This window comes from Nerophis ophidion, linkage group LG25, assembly GCF_033978795.1.
Source record: "Nerophis ophidion isolate RoL-2023_Sa linkage group LG25, RoL_Noph_v1.0, whole genome shotgun sequence".
NCBI classification, from domain to species: Eukaryota; Metazoa; Chordata; class Actinopteri; order Syngnathiformes; family Syngnathidae; genus Nerophis; species Nerophis ophidion.
Genome location: NC_084635.1, coordinates 1,599,062 through 1,611,556, shown reverse-complemented (window position 1 = coordinate 1,611,556; position 12,495 = coordinate 1,599,062). Strand labels below are relative to the sequence as shown.

Here is a 12,495-nt window from a genome sequence, read left to right as displayed (position 1 = left end):
GAAGCAAAAAGCTAGCATGCTAACGTTAGATGAGCTAGCTGAGATGAAAAAAATTACAGAATTAGCCGGAACAAAAAGCTAGCATGCTAACAGGTAAAAACAAATTAAAGTTAACGTTAGCATGCTAGATGAGGTAAATACCTACAGAATTATTCGGAATAAAAAGCTAGCATGCTAACAGGTATAATTTTTTAAAGTAAAGTAACAAAATATTTGATACTAAAGTGTAATAAAGCTGCTAAATGAAGCAAAAATCTAGCATCCTAATGTTAGCATGCTAGCTGAGGTGAATACCTACATAATTAGTCTGAATACAAAGCTAGCATGCTAACAGGTATAATTTTTTAAAGTTAAGTAACAAAATATTTGACACTTAAGTGTAATAAAGTTGCTAAATGAAGCAAAAAGTTAGCATGCTAAGATTAGAATGCTAATGAGGGTGACATTACCCACCTCTGGTGTTTCTTGTCCAAAGTGTAGCAAAGGTGGAATGGAGGATTCTGGGTCAAGCCAACAACAACAACAACAACAACAACAACAACAACATGGTATAAAATAATAAGAACAATCAATACAAAAATAAAACCAGACATTCAGCTCCTTCCCAATCACTTCCTGAGCACCTCTTCAAGGTTTTACTTCCAGTTTGACTCGGACATCCCGGACCCGGACCCTCTGTGGCACTTAGCGCTGGACCCTCAGGGTTCTCCGGCAGGCTAACGAGGCTCGTACATGTTGGCCAGCTTCTGGAAGCGCGGCCCCCAGTCGTTGAGATAGTCGTAGTCCTGCTCGCCGTCCGAGCTGCCGGACGCCAGCGAGCTGAGGCTGCCGGCCAGCGAGCCCTCGCCCTCGTAGTCGTAGATGAGGGCCGTGTCGTAGGGAGGCACGTTGGGGTCCTTGTCCGCCGCCTCCAGGCCCTGACAGGCAGGAACACAACCAAATTGTGTCGGTTTCACTTCTACTTCTTCATGTACGCTCAAAGAAGAGAGGGAAAGAGAGCAAAGGCCCAAAGAAGACGCCGCCAAAGGTTTTGCGATTATTTAAAAGTTTGTGTTTGCTTCAGTTGTATTTCTTCTGCCAAATGTACTAAAGTGGCCCCTGCATCTTTCCATTTTTCAGTGTGTGGCCCTCGCCCGATAAAGTTTGGACAATTGATTTAATCAGAAAAGAGCTTGGATTTGTTCTTTATTCTTTCAATTATTTGTAAAAAGAACAAAAACATCCAGACCCCATGGGGTGCAGGGAACTTTAAAATACCCTCAAAGAAAGAGAGCAAAGGCCCAAAGAAGACGCTGCAAAAGGTTTTGCGATCATTCAAAAGTTTTTGTTTGTTTCAGTTATATTTATTCTGCATCTTTAAATTTTTCAGTGTGTGGCCCTCGCTGGATTAAGTTTGGACTATTGATTTAATCAGAATAAAGCTTGGATTTGTATTTTTTACTTTCTATTATTTGTTTATTAATAAACATTTAAAAAATCCAGACCCCACAGAGTGCTGGGAACTTCATATACGCTCAAAGAAGAGAGGAAAAGAGAGCAAAGGCCCAAAGAAGACGCCGCCAAAGGTTTTACAATCATTTAAAAGTTTGTGTTTGTTTCAGTTGTATTTCTTCTGCAAAATGTACCAAAGTGGCCCCTGCGTCTTTCCATTATTCAGTGTGAGGCCCTCGCCTGATAAAGTTTGGACAATTGATTTAATCAGAAAAGAGCTTGGATTTGTAATTTTTTCTTTCAATTATTCCCCAAAAAAAATCCAGACCCAATGGGGTGCAGGAAACTTTAAAATACACTAAAAAGAAGAGAGGGAAAGAGAGCAAAGGCCCAAAGAAGACGCCACCAAAGGCTTTCTTTTTTGTTTTTGTCATGAAAAAGGGAGTTTTTTGGGGTTGGTGCACTAATTGTAAGTGTAATTTGTCTACTTTATGTTGATTTAATTAAAAAAAAAAAAATAAATAAAAATAAAAAAAATAGAAAAATTTTTGCGGCACGGTACCAATCGAGCCGCGGCCCGGTGGTTGGGGACCACTGATTTACACAATGTGCCAACTTCACTGGTTTTGGGTTGTGTACATTGCGTGTGTGAATGTCGTGTCATTTGAATATGTGTAAACATTTGTAGTTTATTGTGTGAATGTATTCACACTAAACCTATTTTGTTTATGTAAAATATACAATGGACATTATTTATGTAAAATACCAAACGGACGTTATACTTTTGTAATGTTAATGTTATGTTTACATTTTCAGTCTTACAAACCTAAATAAAAGGAAAACGTGTTAAGAAATAAAACTGAGGATGTAAAATAATTCCAAAGGAGCATCAATGCTCAGCTAAACTTCTGTAGCTTCTGTTTCTTCAGGCTGTTAACTATCTGTCTGGCTGCACACGCTGAAAACGTGGACTCTTGAAACTGCGGCCCTCTCGTAGTTGACTCGTCATGATCTACAGTTTGTATGTTAGTGCTAACAAAGTTGTTTATCCAACCATTAAACAATGTTTTTTATTTAAATTCTTCAATAAATTGTCACGCAATTGATCATATTTGATCAAATAGTCTTTTGTTTTGTTTGGTTATTTACTTATCTTTTTTAATAAAACATAATATACAGTCATGCTCCTGTGGTAAAAGTGCATTTTTTATGTTTTTATAAAAAATAAACGATAAAAGTTGTTAATAAAACCCTTGTTTATTTCAGCTATTATTCCCCTAAAAGTTGCACTAAGGCAGGGGTCACCAAGGCGGGCACCAAGGCGGGCACCAAGGCGGGCACCAAGGTGGGCACCAAGGCGGGCACCAAGGCGGGCACCAGGTCACCAAGGCGGGCACCAAGGCGGGCACCAGGTCGCCCAGGGGTCACCAAGGCGGGCACCAGGTCGCCCAGGGGTCACCAAGGCGGGCACCAGGTCGCCCAGGGGTCACCAAGGTGGGCACCAGGTCGCCCGTAAGGACCAGATGAGTCGCCCGCTGGCCTGTTCTAAAAATAGCTCAAATAGCAGCACTTACCAGTGAGCTGCCTCTATTTTTTATCATGTTATTTATTTACTAGCAAGCTGGTCTCACTTTGCTGGACATTTTTAATTCTAAGAGAGACAAAACTCAAATAGAATTTGAAAATCCAAGAAAATATTTTAAAGACTTGGTCTTCACTTGTTTTAATAAATTCATTCGTTTTTCTTACTTTCCTTCTTATAACTTTCAGAAAGACAATTTTTGAGAAAAAATACAAGCTTAAAAATTATTTTAGGATTTTTAAACACATATACCTTTTTACCTTTTAAATTCCTTCCTCTTCTTTCCTGATAATTTAAATCAATGTTCAAGTAAATTAATTTTTTTATTGTAAAGAATAATAAATACATTTTAATTTAACTCTTCATTTTAGCTTCTGTTTTTTCAACAAAGAATATTTGTGAAATATTTCTTCAAACTTATTATGATTCAAATTCAAAAAAATTATTCTATCAAATCTAGAAAATCTGTAGAATCAAATTTAAATCTTTTTTCAAAGTATTTTGAATTTCTTTTAAAATTTTTTGTTCTGAAAAATCTAGAAGAAATAATTATTTATCTTTGTTAGAAATATATCTGGTTCCAATTTGTTATATATTCTAACAAAATGCAGTTTGGATTTTAACCTATTTAAAACATGTCATCAAAATTCTAAAATTAATCTTAATCAGGAAAAATTACTAATGATGTTCCATAAATTATTTTTAAATTTTTTTCAAAAAGATTCGATTAGCTAGTTTTTCTCTTCATAATTTTCGGTTGAATTTTGAATTTTAAAGAGTCGAAAATGAAGATAAAATATGATTCAAAATTCAATTTTCATTTTTTTTGTGTTTTCTCCTCTTTCAAACCGTTCAATTAAGTGTTTTTTTCCTCATTTATTCTCTACAAAAAACCTTCCGTAAAAGGAAAAAAAATGTATGACGGAATGACAGACAAATACCCATTTTTTATATATATAGATTTATTTATTAAAGGTAAATTGAGCTATTTCTGGCAATGTATTGAAGTGTGTATCAAACTGGTAGCCCTTGGCATGAATCAGTAGCCAAGAAGTAGCTCTTGCTTTCAAAAAGGTTGCTGACCCCTGGTCTCAGGCTATAAGTGTGTTTTATTCGATTATTGGATGAATCATCCACAGCAGTGATTCTCACACTGTGGTCCGTGTACCACCAGTGGTGATGAAAGTACAGTGTTTTAATTTACAATATTTAAGCACAGTGTTATTGTTCAATTTGGGTGTAATATTACTTTGTTTTTAATGACTACTAAGGCCTACTGTGCTACTGTATTTGACTATTGGCCATTATGATGGTAGTCTGTGAAAAAGGTTTGAGAACCGCCGGTCTACGGAAGCATCTTACGTCGCTGATGTAGTCCTGGATGTCAGTGGGATCAGCTGGGGGTCTGCGAGGGTAGATGGGTGACGGCAGGTCATGTGGCGCATCTTTCCTGACGGGCTGTTTGCCCCGAGGAAGGCCAGACGCTGGGTAGCAGGACACGGGGGACACGGGGGGCACGGGCGTCGTGTTTGCGTCCAAGGGACTCCACAGCAGGTCCATGTTGAAGGCGTTCTGCAAGGACACCTACTGGTTATCGTCTGCAAATTGCATCTGTGCAGTTTTTTGTGATTGTTGCCGCCTAAAAAGGCTGAATTGGCATCAGATTTGTCAAAAAGTTGCAACATTTTAATGCTTTCTCTTGCAATAATATGGGACGGCGTGGTGCAGTGGGAGAGTGGCCGTACGCAACCCAAGGGTCACTGGTTCAAATCCCACCTGGAACCAACCTCGTCACGTCCGTTGTGTCCTGAGCAAGACACTTCACCCTTGCTCCTGATGGGTGCTGGTTAGCGCCTTGCATGGCAGCTCCCTCCATCAGTGTGTGAATGTGTGTGTGAATGGGTAAATGTGGAAGTAGTGTCAAAGCGCTTTGAGTACCTTGAAGGTAGAAAAGCGCTATACAAGTACAACCCATTTATTTAATAATATTGATTTTGCCTATGAATGCATAAATGGGTGCATGTCTCGCCAAAACACCGGCTCTCATTTTACAGTAAGCTACAACGAACGTGTCGTCCATCCACAGTGCGAAGCCGCTTCCGAGATACTACAACACACCATTATGGTGGAAAATAAATAACATTTTCTTTCAAGTATCGTTATCACTGGAAGAATGCAGGAAAAGGAACTGCTAAGCATGCTACGCATGAGAAGTGGGACTCTTTGAGCACTTTCCCTAATGATGATCCAATTCCGGTCCTTGGGCTGACGATTCTATTCGGAATCATTTCTGGATTCATCACAATTCTGTTTTCAAACCTATTATCACAATCTATTATTTGGTATACTAATTATAAAAAAAACCTTCAAAAGGTTATAAAATCTCCAAAGTGTCCTCGGTCTTCCTCGTGGTCTCCCACCGGTCGGATCCCCCTTAGGCACCTGACCAGGGAAGCTATTTCATCCCTACAAGCCTGTTTCGCAGGTTTCTCTGCTCTTTATGTTAGTTGCATTTTTATTTTTTGCACCATGACTAGGAAAGGTTGTCTGGATTGTGTCATATAAATAAATGCTGTGCCATTACTTCAAAGTACTTTCAAGGGTTATTGATCTGATTTACTCACATTGTCCACAATTTGATCTCGGGGCATTCTGACCAGATGTCTGAATCACCTCATCCTGCTCCTCTCAATGGATAATTTATTTTTTTGAAATTAATTTTTGAAACTTCTGAATGGATATATATATATATATATATATATATATATATATATATATATATATACATAATGTATAGTATATATAATATATAACATATAATACATATATACACATAATATGTGTATGTATACATATACATACATATATATATATATATATATACACACACACGCATATATATATATATACACATATACATACATACACACATTATATATATGTATATACACACACACACACACACTATATATATATATATATACAAATACATAAATACACACATTATATATATATATACACACACACACACAACATATATATATATTTATTTATACACTATCATAATGTGTGTGTATATATATATATATATATATATACACACACACACACACATATACACACATTATATATATATATATTTTTATTTTCATACACTTGGGAAGGACAAAATGTCACAAAAAAAATAAAAAAAATCTATATATATATGTATATATATATATGTATATATAAACATATATATATATATATATATATGTTTTGCAGGTTTCCCTGCTTTTTTTTCACCATGACTAGGGAAGGTTGTCTGTATTCTGTCATATAAATGAATGCTGTGCCATAACTTCAAAGATCTTTCCAGGGTTATTGATCTGATTGACTCACATTGTCCACAAGGTGGCAACATATATGTAGCATTCAGAGAGCGCTTGTAACTTCAGATAAATTCAAATGAGGGCCGTAGTTTGGCTACCTCTGGATTAGACTGTTTGTCAGGCGCAATGATAAAAAAGATGGTGCATGACAACTGGGAAAAACGTTTAGCGAAAATTCCCGTCAAAAAACAAATCCTGCAAAAAGTAAGGCGTGCGTAAACCCAGGTGTCACTGTATCGACATGTTAATATCAAGATAAGGGTGCAGTTTGCCGAGCAACACACTGACGACTATATAGAAGTGGAAAACCCTTACCTCATCTTCCTCACCCCCTCCCTGCTCATTGTAGTTGAGGACATTATCTCTGATGTCGTCTTCTGAATCCCCCCCCAGCAGACCACTTCCCTTCTTGATGTGATGGCGTCTCCCACAAGAAGTCACGACTATCGCCAGGAGCAGCAGTACTGCAACAGAACACAGGTCAGCACTGTTTGGAAATCTACTTTTAATAAGTAATTAGTTAATTGTTACTTTGCCCAAAAAGTAATTGAAGTGTTAACAAATTACTCTTTAATCAATGTACTGTATTTTGGGGACCATAGGACGCACCGGATTGTGAGGTTCTGTGGTTTACATAACATGTAATGGTGCTTCTTTGCTTACTGACTACAGCACTGACTACAATGGCGGACAGGCGCAACTTCTCGGGACTTATGCATATTTCTAAATATAAATATAGAAATATTTGTCAATATTTTTGGGGGTTCAAAGTGTTTATTTTTTTTGCAAATCATTATTTTTTGGTTAGAAATATTTTTGGCAAAAATAAATTAATAAAAAATGGTACTGTAAAAATGATTAACAACCCAAACGTTGTTTTAGTTTGAAAATCCATCCTTCCATTTTCTACCGCTTGTCCCATTCGGGGTCACGGGTGCTGCTGGAGCCTCTCTTATATTTTTTTGGTTAAAATCCTTTTTATTTGTGTGCAAATAAATTTTGCTTAAAAATATGTTCTTTGGTTAGAAATATTTTTGGCAAAAAAGAAAAAAAAAATTGGTACTGTAAAAATTATTAACAACCCAAACTTTGTTTTAGTTTGATAATCCATCCATCCATTTTTCTACCGCTTGTCCCATTCGGGGTCACGGGTGCTGCTGGAGCCTATCTTATATTTTTTTTGGTTAAAATCCTTTTTATTTGTGTGCAAATAATTTTTGCTTAAAAATATGATTTTTGGTTAGAAATATTTTTTTGGGGTTTAAAGATTTGCAACTAAAAATATCTGCAACCCAAAAATGATCAGTAAACAACTTTTTTTTGTCTGAAAATATTTTTCTTAATTTTCCAATCCATTTTTTAGTGCATATATATTCTTTGGTTGCAAAGCAATTATTTTTATCTGAAATTTTTTTTGGGGCGGTGAGGTGCAAATCCATATTTAGTTTGGTTGCAAATAAAGACACACATTTTTCTCCATTGAATAAATATCTAAAAGCAAAGTATTTTTTTATACACTCATTGTTGTGTTAGTGTTCCATAATTTACTTTTCTTCTCCTGAAATACACACTCAACCCAACAAGGCATGACATTCATCTACCTGTAAAACGTCAACTAAGAAATGAATAAATAAATGAATACAATACGGAGGACTCTCTTTTTGGAATAAACTGCCATCAACTCTTCAATCTATAACTATTTTTTTTTTTTAAACAATTAAAGTTCACGTTGGTCTGAAGTGAATTATGATATTGATGTATGCTGTATGTGATAAGTATTGCATTTGACTATTTTATTGTATTATTATTTTTTTGTTTGCTGCTGTGTAAATTGTGACATTTTGGAGCAAGAGCCTTTACAAGATCTTAAGGCAGGGGTGTCCAAAGTGCGGCCCGGGGGCCATTTGCAGCCCGCAGGTCATTTTTTAACGGCCCCACGACACATTTTAAAAATACTATGGAAAAAAATGTTAAACATAAAAAAGTGGTATAAAAGAGCAAACTGGTGAAATGTAACAAGTACATGTTGCAATGTTTACTCTAATAACACAAAGCTGCCATTCAGGCTGTTTCTTTCTTAAGAAAAAAAATAGTGAATAAAATCAATAATGAATTATTGACCAATTCAAGGCTCCAATTTCAGCACATTAAATATTCCACTTTGAGATTTTTTGGGGGGCAAATGTTGCATATTTTGTGTTTGCCATATAAAAAACTGAGCTGTTTTTTTCAAAGAAAGGCCTAAAACGAAAAAAATAAAAATAAACATAAACTACAAAAAAACTTATATTTGACCAATAAATCTGAAGTTGATCAGTAAAAAAAAAAAATATATATATATATATTTTTTTTTTAACACTTTAATGACTAGGACCCTTTTGGATCAGTGTGTTTTGTTTTTAAGTGTCATTGCACAAAAAAATAACAGTTAATTAAAATCAATGGTGTTATGAGTTGTTGACCTTTTTACGGCGCAAAATATTATATAATCTCAAACATTCTACTTAAAAATTTTATTGGGTGAAAATATTGCATATTTTGTGTTTTTTTTCCATAAAAAAACCTGGTTTTCTTTGACAAAAAGAGCATACAACTTAAATCTTTAAAAACGTCATATTGACAGTTAGACTTAATGTTGATCTAGAGTTTTAAAACTTGAATGATAATAAAAATAATAAGACTGAATAATGACACATTTTTAACATTTTATTTTTGCCAAAACCCTTTGTGGTCCCCAGGATCAAGCCTGAGTGGAAGCCTAAATGTATATTTTTTATTCATATATTGTATTGTTTTTTTAAAAAAATGCTTAGATTTTTCAGTGTACGGCCCTCAGAGGAAAAAGTTTGGACACCCCTGTTTTAAGGTCTTCTTAAGCGCTTCTGCACATTCTTTTTGCTTTAAATTGTTAATTGTTCATTTTTTCTCTTTCTCTGTGTGTGCAAATAAAAAAGAATCAATACTATTTTTTTATACATTTGTGCGTTTTGTTTTTGATAATAAAATATATCTTTTTTTATTTCAATATTTAAAAATTAGCTTATTATGATAACTGCTGTCCAGTTATGTCTTGTTTTAGTGTCACATGTATTAGTCCCATTTGCAGGTATGACATCAAGTGGCAAGTCCCAGGCGCTACATGGGAGTTGTTTAAGGTGTGTTTTGTTGTTGCGCCACAGAAAGTGTTAATACTGTAAATGTTGGACTTATTACGTTATACTTAATTGCCGATGTTCTGAACACTGTGTGTTAACTTGTGTGTCGCACGTAGCAAAAGTACTTACCTAGAAGCAGGGCGATACTGGCCATGATGATAATGAGAGCGATGTAGCTGATCCCCGTACTGGAGGCAAATATTGCCCCCGCCTCAGACTTACAGTCGCCAAAGGCGTCACAGAGACACACGGTGACGTTGACCTGAGCGTAAGAACCGAAGACAGGACTTCCAGAGTCGGACACCAATACTGTGACTGCATACTCTCCGTCATCCAGGTTCACCAGAGGCTGCAGCACCGCATGAGTGTCTAAAGGCCACAAAAGAAGAAAAGAAACGGAAGAGTTTGAGTTCGTCATGCGTATGAGTAACATGTTGGAGCCTCACCATTGGAGTTCGTCATGCGCATGAGTAACATGTTGGAGCCTCACCGTTGGAGTTCGTCATGCGCATGAGTAACATGTTGGAACCTCACCGTTGGAGTTTGTCATGCGCATGAGTAACATGTTGGAACCTCACCATTGGAGTTTGTCATGCGCATGAGTAACATGTTGGAGCCTCACCGTTGGAGTTCGTCATGCGCATGAGTAACATGTTGGAGCCTCACCGTTGGAGTTCGTCATGCGCATGAGTAACATGTTGGAACCTCACCGTTGGAGTTCGTCATGCCCATGAGTAACATGTTGGAACCTCACCGTTGGAGTTTGTCATGCGCATGAGTAACATGTTGGAACCTCACCGTTGGAGTTTGTCATGCGCATGAGTAACATGTTGGAACCTCACCGTTGGAGTTTGTCATGCGCATGAGTAACATGTTGGAGCCTCACCGTTGGAGTTCGTCATGCGCATGAGTAACATGTTGGAGCCTCACCGTTGGAGTTCGTCATGCGCATGAGTAACATGTTGGAACCTCACCGTTGGAGTTTGTCATGCGCATGAGTAACATGTTGGAACCTCACCGTTGGAGTTTGTCATGCGCATGAGTAACATGTTGGAACCTCACCGTTGGAGTTTGTCATGCGCATGAGTAACATGTTGGAGCCTCACCGTTGGAGTTCGTCATGCGCATGAGTAACATGTTGGAGCCTCACCGTTGGAGTTCGTCATGCGCATGAGTAACATGTTGGAACCTCACCGTTGGAGTTTGTCATGCGCATGAGTAACATGTTGGAACCTCACCATTGGAGTTTGTCATGCGCATGAGTAACATGTTGGAACCTCACCGTTGGAGTTTGTCATGCGCATGAGTAACATGTTGGAACCTCACCGTTGGAGTTCGTCATGCGCATGAGTAACATGTTGGAACCTCACCGTTGGACTTCGTCATGCGCATGAGTAACATGTTGGAGCCTCACCGTTGGAGTTCGTCATGCGCATGAGTAACATGTTGGAGCCTCACCGTTGGAGTTTGTCATGCGCATGAGTAACATGTTGGAACCTCACCGTTGGAGTTTGTCATGCGCATGAGTAACATGTTGGAACCTCACCGTTGGAGTTTGTCATGCGCATGAGTAACATGTTGGAACCTCACCGTTGGAGTTTGTCATGCGCATGAGTAACATGTTGGAACCTCACCGTTGGAGTTCGTCATGCGCATGAGTAACATGTTGGAACCTCACTGTTGGAGTTTGTCATGCGCATGAGTAACATGTTGGAACCTCACCGTTGGAGTTCGTCATGCGCATGAGTAACATGTTGGAACCTCACCGTTGGAGTTTGTCATGCGCATGAGTAACATGTTGGAACCTCACCGTTGGAGTTCGTCATGCCCATGAGTAACATGTTGGAACCTCACCGTTGGAGTTCGTCATGCCCATGAGTAACATGTTGGAACCTCACCGTTGGAGTTTGTCATGCGCATGAGTAACATGTTGGAACCTCACCGTTGGAGTTTGTCATGCGCATGAGTAACATGTTGGAACCTCACCGTTGGAGTTTGTCATGCGCATGAGTAACATGTTGGAACCTCACCGTTGGAGTTTGTCATGCGCATGAGTAACATGTTGGAACCTCACCGTTGGAGTTTGTCATGCGCATGAGTAACATGTTGGAACCTCACCGTTGGAGTTTGTCATGCGCATGAGTAACATGTTGGAACCTCACCGTTGGAGTTCGTCATGCGCATGAGTAACATGTTGGAACCTCACCGTTGGAGTTCGTCATGCGCATGAGTAACATGTTGGAACCTCACCGTTGGAGTTTGTCATGCGCATGAGTAACATGTTGGAACCTCACCGTTGGAGTTTGTCATGCGCATGAGTAACATGTTGGAACCTCACCGTTGGAGTTTGTCATGCGCATGAGTAACATGTTGGAACCTCACCGTTGGAGTTCGTCATGCGCATGAGTAACATGTTGGAACCTCACCGTTGGAGTTCGTCATGAGCATGAGTAACATGTTGGAACCTCACCGTTGGAGTTTGTCATGCGCATGAGTAACATGTTGGAACCTCACCGTTGGAGTTTGTCATGCGCATGAGTAACATGTTGGAACCTCACCGTTGGAGTTTGTCATGCGCATGAGTAACATGTTGGAACCTCACCGTTGGAGTTTGTCATGCGCATGAGTAACATGTTGGAACCTCACCGTTGGAGTTTGTCATGCGCATGAGTAACATGTTGGAACCTCACCGTTGGAGTTTGTCATGCGCATGAGTAACATGTTGGAACCTCACCGTTGGAGTTTGTCATGCGCATGAGTAACATGTTGGAGCCTCACCGTTGGAGTTCGTCATGCGCATGAGTAACATGTTGGAGCCTCACCGTTGGAGTTCGTCATGCGCATGAGTAACATGTTGGAACCTCACCGTTGGAGTTTGTCATGCGCATGAGTAACATGTTGGAACCTCACCGTTGGAGTTTGTCATGCGCATGAGTAACATGTTGGAACCTCACCG

The 12,495-nt window shown here is 38.5% G+C and overlaps 1 protein-coding gene across 4 annotated transcripts in view; it reads right to left on the bottom strand.

The window, feature by feature from the left end:
* Positions 1-12,495, bottom strand: part of cdh15 (cadherin 15, type 1, M-cadherin (myotubule)) — a 116,711-nt gene that overhangs the window by 1,092 nt on the left and 103,124 nt on the right. For all 4 annotated transcript variants that reach the window (XM_061887522.1, XM_061887520.1, XM_061887518.1 and 1 more), the window contains 4 exons: positions 9,669-9,908; positions 6,700-6,848; positions 4,376-4,585; positions 1-917 (listed from right to left, as the gene is read on the bottom strand). The exon at positions 1-917 is cut by the window's left edge and continues 1,092 nt beyond it. In XM_061887522.1, the coding sequence (XP_061743506.1) occupies positions 717-917; positions 4,376-4,585; positions 6,700-6,848; positions 9,669-9,908 (800 nt within the window). In that variant the 3' untranslated portion in view covers positions 1-716. The remainder of the gene's footprint in view (positions 918-4,375; positions 4,586-6,699; positions 6,849-9,668; positions 9,909-12,495) is intronic.